This window comes from Ascaphus truei, chromosome 3 (assembly GCF_040206685.1).
Source record: "Ascaphus truei isolate aAscTru1 chromosome 3, aAscTru1.hap1, whole genome shotgun sequence".
Classification (NCBI taxonomy): domain Eukaryota; kingdom Metazoa; phylum Chordata; class Amphibia; order Anura; family Ascaphidae; genus Ascaphus; species Ascaphus truei.
This window is the reverse complement of record NC_134485.1, coordinates 145584790-145612111: the sequence shown is the minus strand read 5'-3', so window position 1 is coordinate 145612111 and position 27322 is coordinate 145584790. Positions and strand designations below refer to the sequence as shown.

At 46.9% G+C, this 27322-nt stretch overlaps 1 protein-coding gene across 2 annotated transcripts in view; it reads right to left on the bottom strand.

Annotated features, from left to right (window-relative positions):
- BCAS3 (BCAS3 microtubule associated cell migration factor) overlaps window positions 1–27322 on the bottom strand; it is a 1601451-nt gene that overhangs the window by 1527354 nt on the left and 46775 nt on the right. For both annotated transcript variants that reach the window (XM_075589630.1, XM_075589629.1), the window contains exon 6: window positions 4726–4807. In XM_075589630.1, the coding sequence (XP_075445745.1) occupies window positions 4726–4807 (82 nt within the window). The remainder of the gene's footprint in view (window positions 1–4725; window positions 4808–27322) is intronic.

Sequence of the window (27322 nt, the reverse complement as noted above, 5' to 3'; positions counted from 1 at the left end):
CCTCCCCCTTGCGTGCCCCCCTTCCCCGCCCCACTTCCCTCCCCGCCCCCCTCCCCCCCTCCCTCCCTGCCCCCCTCCCCCCCCTCCCTCCCCGCCCCCCTCCCCCCCTCCCTCCCCGCCCCCCCCTTCCCTCCCCACCCCCCCTTTCCCCCCTCCCTCCCCGCCCCCCCTTTCCCCCCTCCCTCCCCGCCCCCCCTTCCCTCCCCCCCTTCCCTCCCCTCCCTCCCCGCCCCCCCTTCTCCCCCCTCCCTCTCCCCCTCTCTACCCCCCAGCACCGAGGCCAAAGAGACTTCACATTCTTCTCGCCACCTCACCAGACCTACTCACGTATCGATTATTTTTTAGGGTCCAAGAACGTTCTAGAGGCTTCCACGAGCTCAGATATAGGCCCGACAACCTGGTCGGACCACGCACCTATCACTTTAACCCTATCGGTCCCCTTCGTAAAAACTTTTTCCTACAACTGGAAACTAAATGATACATTATTAAACTGCCCAGAGGTGGAGATGAAGATCAAAAAAGCCCTTAAGGAGTACTTCATTAACAACTGTGGCACGGTCTCATCGCCCGCTATACTATGGGAAGCCCATAAGGCAGCAATCAGAGGTAATTTTATCTCAATTGCCTCCCATAAGAAGAAAATTAAGATAAAAATAGTAAAAGATCTGACAGAGAAAATAAATAATTTGGAACAGCAACATAAAACTAATCCGTCGAAAAGAATCTATAAAGCTCTGACCGCCACCAGAAATGAGCTAAAAAACATCCAATTGGAAAGTGTGGAAAAAGTCCTCAAGTGGACAAACCAAAGGTATTACGACATGGGTAACAAGGCCGATAGACTTTTAGCCACTAAATTAAGAGGCATACAAAAACGATCCCAGATCACGGCGATCAGGAGTGGGTCTGGTGAGGTGCTGTACAATGAGAAGAAAATAGCAGACGAATTTACCAAATTTTACACCAAACTTTACAATTTGAAAACTCAGAAGGGGGCCTCAGAATCGGCAAGTACTGAAACAATCTCTAGCTACCTAGCTGGCTATGATCTCCCCAGGCTGACAGAGAACGAAAATTCCCACCTCAATTCCAAAATCACTAAAGAAGAACTGATATCCGCGGTGAAGTCCTCCAAAATAGCCAAAGCGCCAGGCCCGGACGGCTTCTCCAATGCCTATTATAAAAGGTTTCTTCCAATCTTGACTAAACACCTGCTAGATCTGTTCAATTCATTCCTGGAAGGGAACCCTATCCCCGCGTCAATGTCCTTAGCAAATCTGGCCATTATCCACAAAGAAGGGAAAGACCCGACACAATGCGGGAGCTACAGACCCATCTCGCTCCTAAATAATGACCTGAAATTATATAGCAAAATCTTGGTGAATAGGCTGAACCCTATCCTGCCAAGATTAATAAACATTGACCAAGTAGGGTTTGTCTCAGGGCGTCAGGCCTCAGATAATACCCGAAAGATCTTTGACATTATTGAGCATGTCCATCTTATAAAATCCAAGGCAATGTTACTAAGCTTAGATGCAGAGAAGGCATTTGATAGAATTGATTGGCTTTTCCTCACCAAAACGTTGGAGAAATTCGGTTTCAAAGATACATATTTAGAAGGAGTCCAAGCACTGTACCAGAATCCATCAGCAATTGTTAGATTGCCAGGAGGGAATTCAGAGAGATCCAAATAAGAAATGGTACAAGACAGGGGTGCCCCTTGTCCCCCCTCCTTTTTGCTCTCACCATAGAACCTCTGGCGGCTCAAATTCGAAACAACATAAATATCCAGGGCATAGAGATTGGAAAAACAAATTACAAAATTTCCCTATTCGCTGATGATATTATCCTGACGCTAACTAAGCCCCAAACTTCCCTTCCTAACCTCCAAAAGGAACTCGAGGACTTTGGGGGTATATCGGGATACAAAATCAACAGTGATAAATCAGAGGCCCTAAATCTCAGTCTCACAGAGCCAGAAGTGAAACTAATTAAAATAAATTTTGCGTATAAATGGAGCCCTTCATACATCAAATACCTGGGAGCGAATGTATCAAGGGATTACCAGTCACTATATCAGTATAACTACCCAGCTCTCTTTGACAAAATCAAAAAGGATTTGAGCAAATGGGAAGACTATCAGATATCATGGATTGGAAGGATGATAACTGTAAAAATGAACATACTTCCACGATTACTATACTTTTTTCAAACCCTCCCGGTCCATGTCCCCGGCTCAGAGCTCAAGAACATCCAAAACAGGATGTTCCATTTCATTTGGCAAGGCAAAAGACCCAGAGTAGCCCGTTCAGTCCTATTGTCACCATGGGGGAGAGGGGGCATGGGGGTCCCGGACATCCAGAAATATTATCAGGCGGCTCAGTTAAAACAAGCGGTGCTATGGAATGCGGACCCGACCCAAAGATGCTGGCTCCAAATAGAAACACACTATGCTAAAATGCCTTCTCTGCCAGCATGCCTATGGAGTATGGAAAGAGGAGATATGCCACCACAAAAATTTAAGTTAAGAACGGCAAGACATACGTGGGAAGTCTGGCTAAAAACTAAGCTCAAATATAGGCTCTCCTCCACTGGCTCACAACTTACGCCAATATTCGATAACCCCAAATTCCCCCCGGGGTGTGCATCTAAACAGTTCGACCAATTAAAGTCAAAAGGGATAAAGACATTGATGGACATACTGAGTCTGGGAAACCTCTTAAGCTACCGAGACCTAAAAGCAAAATATAAGATTCCGGATTTGGATGCATTTAAGTACCTCCAAATAAGACACTTTGCCCAAAAAATTTCCCCAAGCCCGGAGTTCCCCTTTCCCACTAGATTCGAGATACTATGCAAGCCTGATTCAGACCAAAGGGGACTTATCTCCAAGATTTACTTGGAAATGGAAACAGGGGAAGGGCCTCCTAAACATGATTATATGCTTAAATGGGCTGCTGACCTGAATATAACTATAGAGGAGGAAGATTGTGAAGAAATTTGGGAAGCGGCCTCTGGGACATCTATATGCACCACCACAAAGGAAAACATTTATAAGATACTCTTCTATTGGTATCTCACGCCAGTGAGATTAAAACAAATCTACCCTCTGGCATCGGATCTGTGTTGGAGAGGCTGTGGTCAAAGGGGAGACATGGCCCATATATGGTGGACATGTCCAGAAATTAAGAAATACTGGGCTACGGTCCAAAATTTAATAAAAGAGGTCACAGGCCTCGAGCTACCTATTGAGCCATTGACCTACCTACTGGCCAGACCAACTGAGGAAATTGGTCGACCAACTAGGAAATTAATCTCCTTTATTCTCACAGCGGCGAGATGTGAAGTAGCGTCCTCCTGGAAGAAGGTAGCCCCCACCACTAAGGGTATGATTAAAAAAAGAATTAACGAAGTTATGCTTATGGAAAAGCTCACAGCCTACCTAAAGCAAAAAAACTAAACCATTTGACAGGGTTTGGGAATCCTGGGTGACACTATAGGAAAGGATCCCTCCCCCCCCTCCGGTCGAAGGAGGAATCCTCCCGCGGAAGATTATCAGCCCTAATATCTGGGAGGCAGGCCGCCCAGGAGAAAATACACCCCCTCTCCCCCCTCCCCTACACCCCCCCCCCCCCGACACGTTCTTTGTCATCTTCCCCCCCCCCACATTGGAACTAAACTAAGCTTCCCCCTCTCTGGGAAGCGCTCCTTTTGGGCAACCTGCTTTGCCCTTCTTCCACAAAAACTTGAAAATGGTGTAATGTATTGGGATGTAAACAATGATACTTGCATGATATGTGACTGTTTATTTACCCAATAAAAATGTTTGAAAAAAAAAAACTGTACTGGGTTTCAAAGCGGGGATAAAAGCCTGCGAAGATTCCTGCAATCTATGGAATGTAAATGGTCAGGGGGGCGTCCTATTGTCTACAACAGACCCCCTGATCAAAGGCTCAGCCACCGTAGCTGTATACATTAGGGCGGAGAAATGCAGAGCTTGAGTGGTTTGTAAGTGCTATAACTCACACCTACAAACAAAGAGTATCCTGACCAGATACCCCATCTGGTAGACTTGTCGGCGCCCTGACTTTTGTGTGGGGTTACAGAAATGAGACCCCCAGGGCTCAAAGTACGCATGTGCCAACTAGCTGGGGGGCATGGGTTATTAATGTTCCCACGTTAGAGATTGGGTGCAGGTAATTGTTCTCCAATAGCCTGCACTCAATGGTAGATATAGGACTGAAATGATATATAAAGTGGTGTCAGCCCTATATCCTTTGTCTTCATTTATACCAACTGATTGATGCCTGATTGCTGATGAATTGCTAATCGAGTTCCTGATTACTTCTTCATTCCCACTCCCTAGTAAGTGTATTTCTTGTTTGTTATTTGTATCATCTGCTGTGTTCACCTATCTAAGGAATAAATTATTTTATTATATCTAAGCCGTGTTCAGTTCAACCCAGTTATTTGGTATATATTATATCCTGTCATAAGTTGCTGTGACAGGCCACACCAGAAGTAAGGCCGTGCTTCTGCTCGCCGCCTGGGTGGGCTACCTCTGCCACCGCTCCTGTCCCACAGCTGGGGTCCTGGAGGCGAACACAGGGCCCCTACAAGTGCGGGGCTCGGTGCAGTCGCATCGATGGCACTGCCATCAAGTCAGCCCTGCAAAGCCCACATTACACATGCAGAAACCTTTGTAGAAACAATTATGAAACTTACCAATCTGAGGAGCTGGCATGATTCGTGCTGATCGTACTGGACTGTGTCGGACAGAGAATAACTCCTGAGCTTCCCCGCTGACCTGTTAAAGATAACAATATTTCTAATTATTATTATTATTGTTGTTTATTTGTAAAGTGCCAACATATTCCGCAGCGTGGGACAATGGGGATACAGAGTTATTTAAATGACAAACAAGCGCAAACAGATAGAAAAGGCAATGAGGGACTTGCTCATGAGAGTTTACAATCTATAGGGAATAAGGGGCAATGTTGAAACAAAGGGTACAGTGGCTGCTCATTGTGAGACAGAGTATACCTCAGGGTAGACTATGGTCCAGCAGAACAGCTGATCCCATTAAAGTTTGGGGCTGTGGATGTTAGGGGGTGTGTCACGTATGGCACAACTGTGAGCATGTGACCTGCATACAGGACAAGGGTTAATACACAGCTTGCAAGCGCTCCTACTTTTCACTTCTACAAGCGTCTTCTAAATGGACAATATCTCCCCTAAATCTGTCCCCATATACCAACTGTCACGAACAGCACACCAGTGGGCATGTGACTTAGATGTGCAATCATTGCAATAAAAAATGTAAAAAAAATTGCAATCATGTGCAATGCACATGGCTACTCTAGTCAACTCACCTTTTGCCTGCGCAAGGTACCTCCAATGAGTTAATATTAACCCCTTACTCAATTGCAATCATATCCATACGCTGCTTTCACCACCCGAGAAATGCAAATAAAAGATGTAATATTAATAAATCTGCTAGGGTCTCAGGTCCCTGTTTATAATAGAAAAACTACAGTATGCACTTAACACACAAAAATCTGTTGTAGTAAAATGTGTCCGAAAATGAAAATACTCTCTAAAGAGCGTGCAATCAGTTCATTCAAAGCCCAAAGCATCACTTATTAAAGGTTTTAAATATATACACAGTGTTCGACAAATCCGGTCCTCCACATGCCCCGGACGACTGGATTTGACATCGTGGTGACCTCCTATTGGCCCAAGCAGCGCACATGTTTTTTTTTTATTTTCCCTGCTCGTGCTGGAAAAAATAAATCCTCCTATTTGATTGGTGTGACGCGACTTGGCACACAATTTTTTTCCTTTGTCGCACATACAAGCTCTATATGGGCTCGCATATGGGCTTTCGTGAGCACATCTGAGCACGTAAGTACCCTCCCATACCCCCACACGCCTCTCCCATGTCCCTCCTATGCGTCTCTCATACCCTCACATGCCTCTCCCATGCCCCTCGTATGCGTCTTCCATGCCCCTCCTATGCGTCTCCCATGACCACATGCCCCTCCGATGCGACCACATGCCCCTCCGATGCTCCCACATGCCGCCCCTCCGATGCACCCACATGCCGCCCTCTGATGCTCCCACATGCCGCCCCTCCGATGCTCCCACATGCCGCCCCTCTGATACTCCCACATGCCGCCCCTCCGATGCTCCCACATGCCGCCCCTCCGATGCCCCCCCACATGCCTCCGATGTCCCCCGCGTGTCTCCGATGTCCCCCGCGTGTCTCTGATGTCCCCTGCGTGTCTCCGATGTCCCCCGTGTGTCTCCGATGTCCCCCGCGTTTCTCCGATGTCCCCCGCGTGTCTCCGATGTCCCCCGTGGGTCTCTGATGTCCCCCGTGGGTCTCTGATGTCCCCCGCGGCTCTTCGATGTCCCCCGTGGCTCTTCGATGTCCCCCGCGGCTCTCTGATGTCCCTGCTGAATACGGTGATTGGGACCTGGAGTGGAACTCACGGCATCGGTTCCGCTTAGTCTCGCGGGATTTGGAGCGCTTCCTCACCCGCTCTTTCTCCCGTGAGCGGCTCCGTTTCTTGTGTGTGTGTGACTGAGTGTGTGTGTGTGTGTGTGACTGAGTTTGTGTGAGTGTGTGTGACTGTGTGACTGTGTGTCTGTGTCTGTGTGTGTGTGCGTGCGTGCGTGTGTGTGTGTGTGTGTGTGTGTGTGTGTGTGTGTGACTGTCTGAGTGTCTGTGACTGACTGAGTGTGTGTGTGTGTGTGTGTGTGTGTGTATGTGACTGACTGTGTGACTGACTGAGTGACTGTGTGTCACTGTGTGTGTGTCACTGTGTGTGTGTGTGTGTGTGACTGAGTTTGTGTGAGTGTGTGTGTGTGACTGTGTGACTGTGTGTCTGTGTCTGTGTGTGTGTGCGTGCGTGTGTGTGTGTGTGTGTGACTGACTGAGTGTCTGTGACTGACTGAGTGTGTGTGTGTGTGTGTGTGCGTGTGTGTGCGTGTGTATGTGACTGACTGTGTGACTGACTGAGTGACTGTGTGTCACTGTGTGTGTGTCACTGTGTGTGTGTGTGTGTGTGTGTGTGTGTGTGTGTGTGTGTGTGTGTGTGTGTGTGTGTGTGTGTGTGTGTGTGTGTGTGTGTGTGTGTGTGTGTGTGTGACTGACTGAGTGTGACTGACTGAGTGTGTGTGACTGACTGTGTGTGACTGAGTGACTGTGTGTGACTGTGTGACTGTGTGACTGTGTGTGTGTGTCAGTGTGTGTGTGTGTGACACTGACTGTGTGTGTGACTGTGTGAGACACTGTGTGTGTACAGACACACACCCACAGCCACCTGCCCACCCACAGCCACCCGCCCACCCACAGCCACCGTCACCTGCCCACCCACATCCTCTCTCTGTCACTCCCTCTCTCTGTCTCTGTCTCTCTCTCTGTCACCCTCTCTCTCTGTCATCCTCTCTCTCTGTCACACTCTCTCTCTCTCTGTCACCCTCTCTCCCTCTCTCTGTCACCTTCTCTCTCTCTCTCTCTCTCTCTCTGTCACCCTCTCTCTTTCTGTCTCTGTCACCCTCTCTCTTTCTGTCTCTGTCACCCACACTCTCTGTCTCTCTCACCCACACTCTCTCTCTCTCACCCACTCTCTCTCTCTCACCCACACTCTCTCTCACCCACACTCTCTCTCTCTCACCCACACTCTCTCTCTCTCTCACCCACATTCTCTCTGTCTCTGTCTCTCTCTCTCTCACCCACACACTCTCTGTCTCACACTCTGGATCTGGATATCTTATTTACGCTATATATATCTTAACTGCCCTATACCTACACCGAAATAAATAACCTATATTGCTTTCTTCCAGATCTGACTCAAGCTTCACACGGGAGACATCGGAATCCCCCCTAACCCAGAAGACAGGTAAGGAAAGCCTCCCCTCCAACATATAACATTGCGGGAATGAGGGTACCTGGACATCGAGGGACTGCGGATCAGGTAAGATCCCAGGCGGGATTGCTGCTTTAGATATTAGGAAGTGGGGGCATCCAGACACTGGTTAAGGTGTTCAGGAAACTAGTCATTAATATCTGGCTTTTTTCCCCCCTGGATCTGACATTTATACACACACACACACACACACACACACACACACACACACACACACACACACACACACACACACACACACACACACACAGACACACAGACACACAGACACACGTAACAATAACTAATTGTAGTATAATGTAATACAATAAATAAACTTATGTCAAAAATGAATGTTCTTACTAGGAATTTATTTTATTTATTTATTTTTTGGGGCTGGGGGTGGGACTAGGTGGCGAGTAGATTTTTTGGTTCGGCGAGTAGATTTTTGGGTGATTTGTCGACCACTGTATATATATGCAGGAAGAGAGACCTAGGCGCAAAGATATCGGGGAGAGAGAAAGAAAGAGAAAACCATCATAGGGTAGTACGTCCAATAATGTGAATTACTAATATTGGTGAGATATGCACTTACAATTAGCTTATTAAGTATAAGTCTTGTATCCACTTTTGGGATCAGGAACTCTGCTTGGGATTTTTCATATATCTCAGCTGGAAACTCACCACACTCTCAGACAGCTGCAGCCACAGTATTCCACACTAGTATCAATAGACCTGGATGCATAGATTCCGTCTCACAGACGGATCCCATACAGGGATAAGGCAGGGAAAGGAACAAAATAGTGTAAAACCATGACGAAGCCGCATTGGAGAGACGCTTAGGGCGTATGTTTTGCAGTCAGAGAGAGACGCAGTGTCTAGCTGACAAGCAGAGGTCTCATCACGGAGCAGGAGTCTGCAACCCCACAGCAGAGAGAAGATCCCGCGAGAGTGTCGGAAGATCACATGACGCGGAAGTGACTGTGAGAGTTCACCGAGACTGGAGCCGGTGACAGTGTAGTACTGAGTGTGAGAGACTCACTTAAAAATACTCTCAACTGCGTTCTTTCATTCTGGAAAGTGTGAGTGAAACCCTAAAAAGATTTTTTACTTTATATGTTTAATAAATGGTTTTACACTATATTGTTCCTTTCCCTGCCTTATCCCTGTATGGGATCCGTCTGTGAGACAGAATCTATGCATCCAGGTCTATTGATACTACTGTGGAATACTGTGGCTGCAGCTGTCTGAGAGTGTGGGGAGTTCCCAGCTGAGATATATGAAAAATCCCAAGCAAAGTTCCTGATCCCAAAAGTGGATACAAGGCTTATACTTATTAAGCTAATTGTAAATGCATATCTCACCAATATTAGTAATTCACATTATTGGACGTACTACCCTATGATGGTTTTCTCTTTCTTTCTCTCTCCCCGATATCTTTGCGCTTAGGTCAATCTTCCTGCATAATTCATAACGGCACCCGTGGACCTAAGTGGCAGCAAGATAAGTAGGGACAGTTAGATATTAAAGGGTTAAACACCTATAACTGTTGTGGATTTGCCAATAACCTCTATTACAATCAGGTGGTTTGGATAATTGTTATAAGTTGCGCAGTATGTTTCTTGCTATATATATATATACGTATGTATATATACACATATATACACATATACACACACAGTGCTTAGATTACAGAAAAAGGATTACAAGAATATACAATTAGAATAAATGCATTACAGTTTCTCAAAATGAAAGGATAAAACAAAAGCAGAAAACCCTGTACCATTAGATTACCATATATCAGGATTTTCCCCCAGGGAGGTCATTGGCGAAGAACTGAGAAATCCCGTATATGGTCCAAACACACATCTGTTGAAATCTGATTTTCATAAACCCTTTCTAAGCTTTAAATACAATTTTCCCCCATTGAAACAACATAAGCACACCCCGTCGTAAATCAACTGTTAGTTATTTTGACAGTTTTACGACCAAGAAAAAAAAGCTTACCTACGACTTTTAAACTTTTCCTCAATATCTAAACGCACTCATAACGTTCCTTCTGTAAGGCGGCACTTATAGTGCCGGCTACAGCGACGCTATGTCGCGTAAAAAGAAATGCATTGCCGCCGTCGTGTGTGCTTATAGTAAGTGCGACGCCAAGGAGCGACGGCTTGGTCGAGATCGCGGGAATTCATCTCAATTTGATTTGTCCAGCGACCACAGCCTGACATCAACATCGCGTCACCATCACACATGAGCTACATCAATAGTCATTACGGAGGAAACGAGACTAATCACGACCATCTTAATCATAGATTTGAGCGATAAATGGATATCTGTCCCTTAGTACCTGTTAAACCTGACGTGTCTAATCATTATATGCCACTCAGTCTCACGGATACACACATGCAACTCCCAGCATGTTCAGCAGATGTCGTCACATGATATTCTCATTTTTAACAAAGTCACTCTTTGGTTGAATAGTTTCTTAGCCAAGCCCACTGAACCTTGCAGAACCCTCCAGAGAATGCCTTTGAAGGTAGCTCTAAACGATCATGTTTATAAAGTTGTCAAAAGGGCCATATTTTATTCTCATCTCTGGCAAAACTGCCCTTACCTCGAGACTCTATCAGCTCCATACAACCCATCTGGTACTCTTAGGGGGCCATACATGATAACCCACCAATTAACTGCCGCGTTATAACGGGGTTCAGCTGGAGATATATATATATATATATATGATGGTTGTCTATGTCATGCATTTCTTTAAAACAATATATAAATTAATTACATGGAAAGCAGTAGCTCACATAGAATATAATTCAGTGCCTCCAATCAATTCAGTGTCCTAATAACGGAACTGTGAAAGCTCAAGTGTACATAGCTACAGCTTCAGTGCCGTCATTAAGATACAAGTGAGTGGACCTACACTACCGACACACTTAATCACACTGCGGCCAGATCCGCAAGCCGGGAGATTTCCCGGCTTGCTAGTGGCCGCCCCTCGGCGTGCCGCGCGTCATAGACGCGCGGTCACGCGTCTTCGGGAGCGTGCGCCCCCTGCACGCGCGTCCAGGGGCTCCCCGAGGGAGCGATCGCGGGACAGCGGCAGGGGGTTCCGGGGGACCCGGCGGACCCGGCAGCGGTAGGGAGAGCGCCCCGATCGGAGGGCGCTCTTCCGCTGCTTCGGCGCGCGCCCGTCACTTTCGGGCGCGCGCCAGGCTACTGCTGCGGCCAAGAACGGGCAAATGCTCGAATAAACTTGGCCGCAGCAGTATGATGTCAGGGGTGTTAACCTCATAGAGGCCCAAAAGTAAGAGGTAATTTCCCAAGTGATTCTGTGAAATTCTGTAGAGGACATCCTTGGAAATCCAATGCTAATAGGTGGTCAAATGAGTGGTCAACCAAAAAAAAAAAAAAACAATCGTTGTGTAATCATGTGACTACATTAGCATGTCTTAAACAGACAACCATTTCTCCCAAAATTGCTCTATATGCAGCACTAATTTTACCGTAGCTGTAAAGCATTACGTTTTTTATCACTGCTAGAAATATAAATTTGATCAGAGTAGAGAATCACAGGGATAATAAATACATTTATTGCATTAAGTCTACATTATACACTATAAGCAAACCACTAAATTCAATATATCCTGGTGGGTGAGCACAAGAAAATAAATTATCAATATACATTTTGATGCAATGACAAAGCAGAAGGGGGGAGAGTTATGGGAATCAGAAACCCTTAACTGGCTATTTACGGCAATGTTCTCTTTAATCATCTGAAATCAATGTTTTAGTGAAAAAGAAACACTTTAAAAACTTGTCTTTTAATTTTCCGGAGCATCACTTTCCGTTGACGTATCTTTACAAGAGACAAACATATTTTTTCTGAAATACATCTTGGTAGAGGAAGTGAAGCAATAAATACTACAAAATACATAATGGCATGCACACATTTTGCTCATAGTATGGTATAGGACAAATAGAGCTAAAAATTGAAATTGGAGGCAAGTCTCAAGGAGTAGTAATAAAAAAAGAAACATAAAAATTGAGTCAAAACAATAATGCACTTCCATATAAAAAATGGGCTCTGAACAAGCACATACGACTCCTGACACACAACTTTGTATGTGTTTATTATTTTCTTGTTCTGACCTTGTTGGCTATGTACTTACACCTTCTCTCTGGGTCTATCTTCTATCGTCTTAACATTTATAGTAACGCAGTACACGTCATTTTGTTACATGTAACCCCTATTATTTCCTACTTTAGGCTTCCCATAACTCCGTCTTTAATAACCCCAATCTACTTCTCAGCATCTCCCTTCCTCCTTTTGCTAGTCTACTGACGCTTTCCTTACACTTCTGATCTTTTATCAGCACTGCCCTTCTACTTCTTTATATAAAATCATATACAATGTGTACACCAGTGCTTAATCGGAGTTAAAAAAAAAAGCTTGTCTTACAAATATATTCTGATAAAAGGAAGCCCCTATTCAAATTACTCATAAACTTAATGAAAATTCTAAGATCTCAAATAATACCAGCTTCTTTACTTAACTTGTACAGCGAACATCAGTATAGGACAGACATGCTGACGGCCCTGTATGTCATGCCATATCTGCTCATTTAGAGGAGTTCAAAACCACAGCTCTTAGTTTTTCCACCCTGGACACAGGAGACTTCCAGTGACGTCAGGGAGCATGGTCGGATGGCTGAGGAGCTCCCATCACCCTCAAGAATAACTTGTTTGAACGAGCGATCTAAACCACGTAAAAACTCACCAAAAACGAACAGACCGCACAGTAAACGGAGAAGAAGATGCCGGCCCGACCAAAAGGGAACCAGGGCCCGGGAGTCACGAAGTATTTCACTCCCGCGCATCGCCCCATTGAACAATTCGGTGACTCCCAAGATGGCGCCTGTGACAGGGTGAAGTCAACCCCTATCAGTTATGCCTGGAAAACATATGTCTGAGTGCTTCATCCAGCACTCAGAAGGTTAACTCAGGAGGAAGCTAGGTAATCAGGAGGTAAGCTGACACCTGATAGCCAGCAAGGTAGAAAAGGATCTTGTTACTGGCAGTAGCTGGCTGCCTTAGACCAGAGCACGCTGCTATGTGAGCTGCTAGCCAGACGGATTCAACCAAAGTAAGCATTGTTAATTTGTTTTCCTGACTGCATAATATACACTTACGGTTTGGTAATGGTTTAGCCAGCCAGCCAGCTAGATAGGCCTGGAGTGTTAGTCAGTTCTCCCAATGTGGAGCAGGTTTTGTTTTGGTTAAAGGGACAGTGTACCCACATGTTATGTTATGTTGTGGAGAAATAAAGCAACGGAACGTTTTCATTATCCTGAAACTACACGTGTGGACTGTTACCTGACCTCGGCTAGAGGCCGTCCTGCCACCGGTGGTGTCAGAAGTGGGATTTCGGACGGCCCCTGTATCTAAAGGGCCACACAAAAAAAAAAAATGGAGAAATTTTTTTCTCAGTTCCTTGAGCAACAGCTCCAGCTAGCAGAGAAGCAAGCTGAGCAACAGGCCCAGCAAATAGAATGGCAGGCCAAGCAAGCAGAACATCAAGCCCAGCAAGCTGAGCGACAAGCCCAGCAAGCTGAGTGACAAGCCCAACAAGATGAGTAACAGGCCCGGCGAGAGGAAAAGCTACTCCAACTGCTGGTCGAAGGCCCAGCCCCAGTCAGACCAGAGATTCCAAATAACCCACCGGTGATGCTGCCTAAAATGAAGCCAACCGAAGACCCGAAGGCATTTCTCCTCACTTTTGAAAGGGTAGCCATGGCCCACGGCTGGACAGTTGATCGCTGGGTAACGACTCTGGCTCCACTCCTCATAGGAGAAGCTCAGGCAGCCTATCAAGCTCTTCCAGCAGACGAGGCCATGGACTATCAGCAACTAAAGGCTGCTATTCTGGATCGCCTAGGCCTTACTCCAGAGACCTACCGTCAGCGGTTCCGGACAGTCAAATATACAAACAGAGACAGACCCCGGGTCGTAGCCCACCGCTTAGTAGACTTATGTACCAGGTGGATACAACCGGAGAAGCATACCAAGACAGAGATCCTTGAACAGTTTGTGCTCGAGCAGTTCATACAGATACTGCCCCCCTCCTCCCGCTCCTGGGTAAAAAGACACGCTGCATTTTCCCTGGATTCAGCGGTCCGCTTGGTGGAAAACTTCCTTGGCGACGACACCACACAGGATAGCTGGGAACGGTCCGTGCAAACACCAGTTGCTTCCGGTGATGCTAGAGGCAGGAGAGCAGATAATCGAGGGGTCTACAACCCGCCAGCTCGGGAGATCCAGTCAACCCGATCGGAAGACCCTTTCCCATCTCGGAGGGTTCCTGGTACAAACTCCCGCAGAGACGCCCGTCCCGGATCTGAGGCCATTGGATCACTCAAGGGAGGCCGCCACCCACAGTATTCCCCGAGAACCTGGACTCCCATCACCCATCCGGTGGAGAGGATACCACCACCAACCAGAAGGGAGGATCCCATCCAACAGCGGAGAGGTCCAAACACCGAATCTCATCGAGAGCTTCCGCTGATGACCGAGTTTGTGGACTCAGGAGATGATGAGATGGACTGTTCATATGGCAGAACCACTGCCACAGCTTCTCTCCGAGGGGACCACAATCCGTGGTTAGTCCCAGCATCTCTGGAGGGGAAAATAGTAAAAGCCATGCTGGACTCGGGATCTGGAAAAACCCTGATCCTAGAGGGCCTAATTCCAAGCAACAGACTATCCTATGACTCTCCTTGGAATATCGAATGTATCCATGGGGATACAAAGAGATACCCGACGGCGAACGTTCTACTGCGTATCAAGGATCAAGAGGCTAGCCTACTAGTGGGAGTTGCCCCCTGGCTACCTGCTCCTGTTCTACTTGGCCGAGACTGGCCCTACTTTGAAACATTGTTGGCCCCTACTCCTACAGAGCCTACTTCTCTGGTACCGGAGAAGCCCAGATTTGTTTCCCTTTTCTCCAGAGATTTTTCCCCGTAGGCACCACGTCCCAAAGACACGTAAACAGAGACGTGCGGAAAAAGAGGACTGGTTAAGAAAGGCTGGGACTCTTGGTAACATTAGTCAGCCCAAAGGACTACAGGTCATGGCCGGGGATGACCAGGGTGGGGAACAGATAGATACGGGAATTTTGCCAGACCTGGATCTTCCTGACTTCCGTCAGAGGCAGAGGGAAGACCCAGCTCTGGCTAGACAATATGAGAAGGTGGTACGGGTCAACAACAAGATAATGGATGATCAAGGTGTAAGAGTGTTTCCACATTTTGAACTATTGAATGACATCCTATATCGTGTAAATAAGGTTACACAAACAGGGGAGGTTATTCGACAGATGCTAGTCCCTAAAGGGTTGATTAAAACAGTGTTCACCCTAGCCAATACTCTCCCATGGGGTGGTCATTTGGGCAGAGATAAGACCACGGACCGCATCTCGTCCCGGTTTTACTGGCCAGGCATACATGGTGACATCATGAAACTATGTGAGACATGTCCTGAATGCCAGTTAACAAGCCAAAAAGGACAGAAGCCGGCTCCCTTGGTCCCTCTGCCCTTGGTAGACGTCCCATTCGAGAGAATTGGGGTAGATCTGGTCGGACCTTTAGAACCCTCTGCGAAGGGACATAAATTTATACTCGTTGTTGTAGATTATGCCACCAGATATCCTGAGGCTTTCCCTCTGAGATCAGCCACTGCTAAACAGGTTGCTCACAGGCTGTTAGAACTGTTCTCTAGGGTAGGACTTCCCCAAGTAATGTTAACTGACCAGGGAACAAATTTCATGGCAAAGTTAATGCAGGATGTCCTGAAGTTATTGGAGGTAAAATCCGTCCGGACCTCCGTCTACCATCCTCAGACTGATGGATTGGTAGAGAGGTTTAACCGTACTTTAAAAACCATGCTTAGGAAGTTTGTGGACACTGAAAAGCGAGCTTGGGATGAACTTCTCCCTTTCCTGTTGTTTGCGGTACGAGAAGTTCCCCAATCGTCCACAGGTTTCTCCCCGTTTGAGCTCCTATATGGACGCCAACCTCGGGGTATTCTCGACCTACTGAAGGAATCCTGGGAGGAGAAGCCCTCCCCCTCCAAGAATATCCTTCAGTATGTCATAGACCTTAGAAACCGCCTAGACATGATAGGTCGGTTTGCGAAGGAAAACCTCAAATCTGCTCAAGAACGTCAAGAGAGGCAGTACAACCAAAATGCGCGCTTGAGGGTCTTCCAACCTGGGGACCAAGTGATACTACTACTACCGACATCAGAGAGTAAACTCCTTGCGAAGTGGCAGGGTCCTTTCCAAGTTCTCTGCCGCACCGGGGAGGTGAACTATGAGATCTCTCAACCAGGGTCCAGGAAGGGTAAACAAATCTACCACGTAAACCTCCTGAAACCCTGGAAAACGATGAGATCGCTGTTCATCCACCCTCGGGAAGGAGAGACAGATTTGGGTCCACAGTCTCCAAAAGGTAGTACGTACAATGACCATCAGGTTCCCATGGGAGGGCAGTTAACAACGGAACAAAGGTCAGACCTACTAGAATTATGTGACCAGTTCCCAGATGTTTTTTCTGAGCTGCCAGGGCAGACTGATTTAGTGTCCCATAGGATTGAGACAGAATCTGGCGTAAAAGTACGGTCCCGTCCCTATAGATTACCAGAGGGCCAAAAAGACCTGGTAGAGAGGGAGATAATAGACATGTTGGAATTGGGCGTGATCGAGGAGTCCCACAGCGAATGGTGTAGTCCTATAGTGTTGGTCCCTAAACCAGATGGGAAGGTGAGGTTTTGCGTGGATCTGCGAAAGGTAAATGCTGTATCCAGATTCGATGCATACCCAATGCCTAGGGTGGATGAATTGCTTGACTCTCTTGGTAAAGCAGAGTATATCTCCACCCTAGATCTCATGAAAGGATATTGGCAGATACCTCTAGCGGAAGAATCCAAATGCAAAACTGCCTTCGCCCCCCCTCTCAGTTTATACTAATTCGTTACTATGCCATTTGGGTTACATGGGGCTTCAGCCACATTCCAAAGGTTAATGGACAAGGTACTACGACCCCATAGGAAATATGCCGCGGCCTACTTGGATGACATTGTCATCTATAGCAGACACTGGCTGTCTCATATAAAAAGGTTAAGGGCAGTCCTAACGTCCTTAAGAGAAGCAGGGCTCACTGCAAATCCAAAAAAATGTGCCCTGGGTAAATCCACTACAAAATACTTGGGCTATGCCGTTGGGGGAGGGATAGTAAGGCCACTAGCTAGCAAGGTGGCCGCCATAAAGGAAGTCCCCACCCCACAGACAAAGACACAGGTCCGCTCCCTTTTGGGGTTAGCAGGGTATTACAGGCGGTTTATCCCCAATTTTTCAGAAATGTCTGCACCCCTAACAGATCTGACAAAAAAGAGTGCCCCGACCCAAGTTAAATGGTCTTGGGAGTGCCAAGACGCCTTTGACATGCTAAAAAAGTGCCTGTCAGAGGGCCCCGCTCTTCGGAGCCCAGATTTTAAAGAGCCCTTCTTCATCCAGACGGATGCCTCAGAGGTAGGACTGGGAGCAGTGCTGTCCTAGCAATTTGATGGTGTTGAACACCCCATACTGTTCATCAGCCGGAAGCTGTTCCCAAGGGAAGTGAGGTATTCCGTCATTGAGACGGAGTGCCTCGCTGTAAAATGGGCAATTGAGGCCTTGAGACATTATGTCGCCGGAGTACACTTCACCCTGGTCACTGACCATGCGCCCTTGAAATGGTTAAACACCATGAAGGACACAAACTCAAGGTTGACCAGGTGGTATATGGCCCTCCAACACTTCTCTTTTGATATACAGCATAGACCTGGAAAGGACCATGGAAATGCTGATTTTTTGTCAAGAGAAGGAGTGGAGGGTCGGGCTTCAGCCGTGTGGGACCCTAGCCACACACAAAAAAAGGAGGTATGAGACAGGGTGAAGTCAACCCCTATCAGTTATGCCTGGGAAACATATGTCTGAGTGCTTCATCCAGCACTCAGAAGGTTAACTCAGGAGGAAGCTAGGTAATCAGGAGGTAAGCTGACACCTGATAGCCAGCAAGGTAGAAAATGATCTTGTTACTGGCAGTAGCTGGCTGCCTTAGACCAGAGCACGCTGCTATGTGAGCTGCTAGCCAGATGGATTCAACCAAAGTAAGCATTGTTAATTTGTTTTCCTGACTGCATAATATACACTTACGGTTTGGTAATGGTTTAGCCAGCCAGCCTGCTAGATAGGCCTGGAGTGTTAGTCAGTTCTCCCAATGTGGAGCAGGTTTTGTTTTGGTTAAAGGGACAGTGTACCCACGTTATGTTATGTTGAGGAGAAATAAAGCCACTGAACGTTTTCAATATCCTGAAACTACACGTGTGGACTGTTCCCTGACCTCGGCTACAGGCCGTCCTGCCACAGCGCCGAAGAAACAGCCCACGCGGCCCACACAGATGCAGCCTTCGAATCAGGCTCATCAGAACTACTAGAAATGGGGCTGAATAAAAGCTACTTCGAAGCCCTGTTCCACAGAATGCATAAAGAGCTGCGCAAAGAAATCCAGACAGATATGAATACAGCGCTGGAAGGCCTGAGGACAGAGATCCACGGGCTAGCAAAGCGCACGGACGTGCTGGAGCGCAAAGTCTCCGATGTAATCGGCTCGAAACACAATACAGAGGACGAAGTAATAAGACTGGGCCAAGAAGTCGCGGATTTGAGAGACGCCCTGGAGGAGCAGGAAGACAGAGACCGTAGACAAAATGTGAAAATCAGGAACATACCTGAGACGGTCTCTGCCGAGGTTCTTCAAACTTACCTCCGAAAGTTATTCCTGCAACTAGCCCCAGACCTGTCGGATCACGAACTCCAAATGGACAGGGCGCATAGGGCACTGGGCCCCAAACCCACGGATCCAGAGCGACGCAGAGATGTAATTGTAAAGCTCCACGCATACTCAGCTAAAGAAAGGATCATGGTCGCAAGCAGGAGAGCTGGGGATATCCAGATTGAGATCATACCCCTCCAAATTTTTAGCGACTTATCCAGATCCACGCTAGAAAAAAGGAAGGGGATGAAGCCCCTTACAAACATTCTGCAAGAAAGGTGCATCACCTAACGTTGGGGTTTCCCCTTTAAGCTGATCGTCCAGAGGAATGGCAGGCACTTCACCATTTCCAGACTGGGGGACTCGCCAGCGTTCCTAAAAGCGCTGGGGCTGAGCCAGCACCACGACAGCAGAGCACCTGCCAAGCCCCCCACAAACAATGAGGAGACGGAGGTCCCCCGTGCCTCTGAACGACTGGCCAACCTGAGGAACCCAGGGGTCCCTGAGTAAGAAACACACCTGCAAAGTAAGCTGGCGACTTCCCCTGAGCGTTCAGAGACCAACGAAGGAGCACGCGCAAGTCTGCCCGTCCCCACACGTACCTGAGATGCTTCGCTCACCCCCCCCCCCCCCACTTTCTTTATTCTACACCGCCCGAAAAGCAGCCTAAAGAAAAGTAGGAGGGGGAATCATCACTTCAGCCCCTCAAGGATCCGAGGCTGGAAAATTTCCTCAACCCCCGAGCCACTCATGGAACCCGACCCGTAAACCCCCCCACCACCTCCCACTCCACCCCGTACATACTCCCTCCGTCCCCATCTTCCCCCCCCCCACCACCACCTCCCACTCCACCCCGTACATACTCCCTCCGTCCCCATCTTCCCCCCCCCCACCCTCACACCCTGCCCCGCGGTCCAACAGCCAGTTCCCAACAACGCGACCCCACCCCCACCCCACCCCGGAGGTAAAACTCGCCCCACTCGCCTCGCCGGAACGATCGACGGTGGCTGGGCAGATTCTGACCAGGTCCGTCAGCACTGTACAGGAGTTCGTCCCGGGATCGTGGGTCAGACATCCTGGCACCATTGACCGCGGAGGACAGGTACCATCCAGGCCTACGGATGCAACAGAGGCCCCTCTGGCAATCTCCACTGGCATCGCAAGCAAATCTGACCTTAGCACCTGGCACCCGTCGGGACGGACAGGAGATGCGTGACCCCTGCACCCCCCCTCTCTGGACGTTGAGTTGAAGTAGCAGACCCACCGCACTACGGCCCGAGTAGCCCAGGTTGTATATATCCCCCACCCCCCCTTCCTCCTCGGGCTATGCCAATATGTTCCCTGAGCCAAGTCAAAAAGTGAAAGAGAGACAATTCAGGAAGTGAAATGTAAATACTGTAAACTCAGGCTGTATTCACAACCCCCATAACACTCTCCATCCAACCCTCCCCCCTCCCCCGTGTCTCCCCCCCCCGTCCCACCCCTAGCCCCCCCTTGCCCCCCTACCAGGTCCCTCCCCCCCCTCTGCCCCCCCTCATTATTGACCAGATGTAAGCAACAGCCAAAAGGAAAATGCAAAATTGTGTGGAAAATGTCAAATGATCATGTCAGAAATAGAGAAGATAAGTAGATATTAACAAATGACCCCCTGAGTAACAAGATATATGCAACATGCAAATGTTATGTGAAAAACACCAGATGATCTTGTTCCCTTGTCAGCGGTCAGAAATAGAGGCGAAAAGAGGTTTCTAGCAAATGTCAATCCAGCTCACAATGGGTACTAACTACAACAAACCAGATATGCATCCATCCCCTACGCAGAGGTTCACCCCCACCCCCCGCCTTCCTCCCTCTCCCCCTCCTCTCCTCCCCCCTCCCACCCCTGCCTCCTCCTTCATACCCCCCCCTCCTCCTAGTAACAAAATATAAGCAACAGCCAAAAGGGAAAATGTAAATGTAATGTGAAAAATGCCAAACGATGTCGTTACCCTGACAGTTGTCAGAAATAGATATGAAAAGTGGTTTCTAGCAAACGTCAACTCAGTTCGCAAGGGTAGCTAGCCGAGACAAACCAGATATGCAGCCATCCCCTGCTCAGAGGCTCTTCCGCCCCCTCCCTTCTCTCCCCCCCTCCCCACACCCCCCCTCTTTCCCCCCCTCCCCAACCCACCCCCCCTCCCCAACACACCTCCCCCCCTCCTTCCCTCCCAACTGCCCCCCTCCTCCCCCTCCCCCTTCCCCCCCGCCTTCCCACCCCGCTTCCCCCTCCCTCCTCCTCTCCCCCCTATTGCCCCCCTATATGCCCCCCTGTATAACCTACACCACAGGCCAAAGCCAAACCCCCTTGGAGGCGATCTCAAGATACCTTGAGCAGTGTAACCTCCCCACCCTCTCGAAGGCCGAATTAGAAAAACTAAATAGAAACATCTCCCTAGAAGAACTAGCCGAAGCCACAAGCTCCCTCAAGCCAGCAAAAACTCCGGGTCCAGACGGATTCTCTAACACCTATTATAAGACATTCATGCTGACTCTGTCCCCTTACCTGCTCGACATGTTCATCTCCTTCTTACAAGGAGAGCCAATCCCAGCCACCATCACTGCAGCCAACTTAGCCATAATCCACAAAGAGGGGAGAGACCCACTCCTCTTTGGGAATTATAGGCCAATATCCCTACTGAACTCAGATCTCAAAATTTACAGCAAAATATTGGCAAACAGGCTCAACCCGATTCTCTCCCGACTCATTAATACAGATCAAGTAGCTTTTGTGTCTGGAAGACAGGCCTCTGACAACACCCGCAAAATAGTGGATATCATTGACCACGTGCATCTCACAGGTACCAAAGCAATGATCCTGAGCCTCGACACGGAAAAAGTGTTCGACAGGATCAAATGGTCCTTCCTAGATCAAACAATGTTGAAGTTTGATTTTAGCGGTCCCTATTTGGAAGGTGTTAGAGCCCTCTACCAAAATCCCAAAGCATTTTTAAAAATCTCAGGAGGCCTATCAGAACCAATTACAATCAGAAATGGGACCAGACAGGGTTGCCCGCTATCCCCACTATTATTTGCACTAACAATTGAACCCTTGGCAACCAAAATTAGAGAAGAAAAAAGCATCAAGGGGATTTCGATCTCCGAAAAAGAATACACAATTTCCCTATTCGCGGATGATGTGATCCTGAACCTCGCTGACCCCCACATCTCTCTCCCTAACCTACAAAAGGTACTCCACCAGTTTGGTACAGTGTCTGACTATAAAATCAATATAGACAAGTCAGAAGCTCTTAATATATCCCTCCCAGACACAACGTGGAAGCTATTACAAACCAATTATAAATATAAATGGAGCACCACATATATCAAATACCTCGGTATAAGAATCTCGAGCTCCCACAAATCCCTTTATCAAGACAATTATCTCCCACTATTCGACCAGATTAAGAAAGACTTAGAGTCTTGGAAAAACCTCCAAATATCATGGTTTGGGAGAATAGTTTCACTTAAAATGAACATTCTCCCAAGGTTGCTATACTTCTTTCAAACACTCCCCGTAGTTGTCCCACTAACAGCCATGAAAAATATACAGGCCCTAATGTTCCAATTCATCTGGAACGATAAAAGACCGAGGGTCCCCATATCGGTATTGCTATCACCAAAAACAAGAGGGGGTTTGGGGGTCCCCGATGTGGTCAGGTACTATCTAGCAGCCCAGCTGAAGCAAGCCGTAGTTTGGAATTGCGACCCGGCATCCGCCCGCTGGCTCGAGATAGAATCACACTACGCAGCCCCATCCACACTTCAGGTCCTCATATGGTCCCAAGGGGGAAAAGAGGGAGGACCGAGAAGGTTTGAGCTAGGAGAAATGAGATGCACGTGGGATACTTGGATTAAAAGCAAAGGGAAATATGGCCTGCTAAACACCCCATCACAAATCACACCTATTTTCAGCAACCCGAACTTTCCGCCCGGGTGCTCCAAAAAGCAATTTGACCAATTTCAGGGTCTTGGAATAAGGCTGGTTGCCGATATGCTGATAAATGGAGAGATCCTGTCCTTTAAAGAAGTACGAGACAAGTACCAATCACAACACCTCCATCTATTCAAATACCTACAAATTAGACATTTTCTGATGACTCAGAACTACAAATTTCCCCCACCTACCAGATTTGAAAAACTATGCAGTGTAGGCAGGTATCAAAGAGGCCTAATCTCGGAGATTTATAGGGGGATAGAGTCAGCATCAGAACCCCCGACCCACCAATACATGCAAAAATGGTCTGCGGACCTGAACATACAAATTGACAATGAGGAGTGGGAGGATATCTGGGAGATGGCGGCAAAAACCTCAATCTGCACAGTAACTAAAGAAAATATCTACAAGATTCTATTCCAGTGGTACCTGACCCCGGCTAGACTGAGCCAGATCTTCCCCGGCACATCAGACTTGTGCTGGAGGGGATGTGGTCAAAAGGGGGACATGGCCCATATTTGGTGGTCGCGTCCGGAGATTCAGAGGTTCTGGGTAAAGATCCAGACGTTGCTCTACGAGACAACGGGGAACCCTTTCCCCCTGGATCCACTGTCCCTGGTGCTGAGTAAACCGTTCGACGACCTACCCCCACCAATGAGTAGATTGGTCTTGGCAATTCTGACGGCGGCCAGGTGCTCAATAGCAGCAGCCTGGAAGCAGGTCAAAGCCCCGGCAAGAAACACGGTCATAAGACGAGTAGACAAGGTAATGTCAATGGAAAAGCTAACCGCCATGCTAAACAAAAAAATGCCGCAGTTCTGAAACACCTGGGACCCATGGATAGGCCCCTAAGGCTAGGGATAATGGGAGAATGTGAAAACTGGAATGAGGAGATGAGTCCAGAACCCAAAGGCGGGAGAACTGGACGAACCTCGGAGGTTTCCTAATTTTCATAAACAAAATAAATTATGGTGAGCAAAAAAAGTGACAAAAACCCTCCACCGTACTGTGTACAGCAAATAAAAAAGACCACTTTTGCATGTCTCCGACGGATCTGCAGTCGTGTCTTTCAGCATTATCGCTTAGCATACAATTCTTCCACTGTGCATTCTGGGTAATAACATGCATATGAGCACACTGTAACCTTTTCATATACAATTTACACATCGCACAGGATTGAAACCAGTGGATGAAAATGTGCAAGACCGTTTCCGTAAATTTACAAAATGTGACTTAGATGTGGGCTAGCATGAGTTTTGTATGTACACATGGAAGCCCTTGTCGGACAACCCAACTTCCAGGCCTACAGTATATCCCCCCTCATTCCTTCACGGTCGTGTAATTCTTTGCCGTATGGAATGAAGTGCCACACTACCCAAGATAACCTTGCACAGCCATTTAGAGCCTAAGATAAATTTTGGCTCCATATCATTACTAATGGACAATTATTTCAGCGTTGCAATGTGTAAATACCAAAAGCATTCCCTTCATTCAATCTTGATCTTGCTATGTAGTCATTACACTTTAAGCATAATGCTTTCTTTATCACCGCTGGCTGCAGATAATTTGTTCGCCCGGATTTATCCTAAGTGCTAGCTTGTTTGCTGGTAAAATGATGCCTTTATTCTCGCAGGGACGAAACAACAGCACCATCTGCCAGCAGTCACATTCCCAGGTGTAAGTAATGCAGATCCAAAACCGTAAGAAAAAATACACTTTTCAGAGTGTTAAATGATCAATAGCAGTAGCCAGCCAGTTAAACCACTGGCTAATGAAATGAGAGACTATAGAGGCAGTGTATCAAAGCTCCCATTTGAAAAACCGGGACAAAACTAGTGCAAAACAACTGCACCATATTTATTACAGCATTAAATTCCACTGTGTCCTTTTGGTATCTACTGTTGATTTTGTTGTGTCCAAGTTTTGCAAAATCAGCAGACTTTGATACATCACACCCTATAACTGCCATTTCAATTGAATACTGCAAAGGTCACTTCATCTCCCTATTCCCTATTCCTCACTTAGACCCAGATGTACTCAGGGCCGCCGACAGGGTGGGACAGAAGGGACAGGTGTCCCGGCTCTCCTTCAATTGCAGGCCTCTATCACTATGTCCGACGCTGAGCTTGACCAAAGCTGGTGCGCGACGGGCCTCTGTGACGTCAGCCCGCCAAAAGAAAGCTTGGCGCAGCTTCCGGCACGTGGCAGCAGAGGGAGGCCAGGAGCGCACGGCAGCGCTCCAACACGTGGGACAGAGTGGAAGAGGCCTGCCGCTGAAGGAGAGGCGGGGCCGAGCAGCATGAGCACCGGCAGCCGGGCCCGTCCAGAATTCGGGCCCAACATGCAGCACCAGCCACCAGGTACCCAGACACCGGGCCTGGCCAGCCACAAGGTAAGTCTGTTTTATAAGTATTGAGGGGGGTTCTATGTATTGGGGTATTTTTTATATGCATTGGGCCATTTTTTATATGTATTGGGGCTTTTTTTATATCCACTGGGTTTTTTTTTATATGCATTGTTTTATTTTATATGCATTGGGGCTTTTTTTTATATGCATTGTTTTATTTTATATGTATTGGGGCTTTTTTTTATATGCATGAGGGTATTTTTCTATATGCACTGGGGTATTTTTTTATATATATATTTTTTTTATATGCATTGTTTTTTTTATATATGCCTTGGGGTGTTTTTTTTAATATGCATTGGGGTATTTTTTATATGCATTGTTGCTTTTTGATATGCATTGGGGTATTTTTCATATGTATTGTTTATTTTTATATGCATTGTGTTTTTATATGCATTTTTTTTTATATACGTATTGTTTTTTTATATGCATTTTTTATATGCATTGGGGCTTTTTTTATATGCATAGGGGACTTTTTTATATGCATTTGGGCTTTTGTATATGTATTGGGGTATTTTTTTATATGCATTGGGGTATTATTTTTTATATGTATTGTTTTTTTTTATATGCATTGCGGGTATTTTATATGCATTGCTTTATTATATATGTATTGGGGTCTAGTTTATATGTATTTTTTTAATATATGTATTGTGGGTTTTATATGCATTTTTGAAAATATGTATTTGGGGGGGTATATGTATTGGGGGGTTTCAAATGTATTGGGAGGTGGTGTTTTTTGTATGTATTTGGGGGTTTGTATATATTTGGGGGGGTGGAATTTTTTTGTATGTATTTGGGGGTGGGAAGTTTTTTGCATTAGGCAGTGGGCTTTTTTGGTATATATTTTGTGGGGGGAATTGTGTGAGGGGGAGGGAATGAGTGTGAGGAGAGGGATTGAGAGGGGTAAATGATTCGAGGGGGAGTCAGAGGAGAGAGGGGGTGAGTGAGGAAAAGAGGGAGTAAGAGTGAGACACAGGAGACAAATACATGTGAGCGGGGGGGATTGAGTGAGAGTGGAGTAATTGATGGAGGGGGGAAATACATGGTAAAAGGGAGGGAAATAGAGGGGGGAGCAGCGAGGTGTGAAATGGGGGGGCTCGCGAGGTGTGAAATGGGCCTCGCAACACTGCAGACGGTGGGGCCCCGGTCAGAACTGTAGTCCTGGGCCCCGGAAATCTGGCAGTGGCCCTGAATGTGGGTGCTAAAATGTATCACACCTTAACCTACTCATTTGAATGGGAGTCAAGGCAGGCTAAAATTTAAAGCCCTTTAGTAAATCTGGACCTTAGAATTCATTGGATTTCAAACTGTCTTGAGGTCTTGCAGTCTAGTCTTTGTACATTGTATGCCATATACAGTATACTGTATGTGTATTACTATTTATATAATGTTAAATAATGTGTGCCGTTCTTTATACAGTGGACACTGGACTATTGGTTATTACAATACAATAAAAGGAAATGTACAACAAAATGCTCTTCAGACCCCAAACAGACCTGACGCATTATAATTACCTGAGAAATCCCAAAAGTAAATGGATAGAAGCCTGTACTTAAGAAGCAGTACTACTGCACCGGAAGACACCTTAAGGTACATTCCAATCAATAGGCTTCCGGTGCTGAAAGGTGTCTTACGGAAAAACACTGCTTAGTAAATATGGTTCCTAATATATTTCTCTACACAGTACAGTACGTTCATTTTCACAGGGAGAAGTAATGGTCAAGAGATACAGTATTACCAATGTCGTTCAAGTGGGTAAACCTGGTTGAAATCATATTGCCTGCTCCTTCTGACGTTTGGCAAGTCACTATAGATTCCTGCTTCCTAAACACCAAACATTATATATTCATTTTTTTGGGATGAGGAACTTACTTTATCTGTAACATTTTATATACAGTGTTGTGAACACCATCAATACAAAATAAGTTTAATAATGTGGTATCTATTATTTTGCATCTGTGTGTGTGCATGAACCTTTTTCATAACTTAAAGTAGTGGTTGTCAACCTTTTTTGAGCTGGGGCACCCCTGAAGGATTTATGGCCATCTTGGTTCCTTACCATTACCACCGCTCCTGTGCCGCTTGCCTTGATCCCAGCCTGTATCCGGACTTGCACTGTTGCCATCTGCCTTGACCTCTGCCTGTATCACGACTA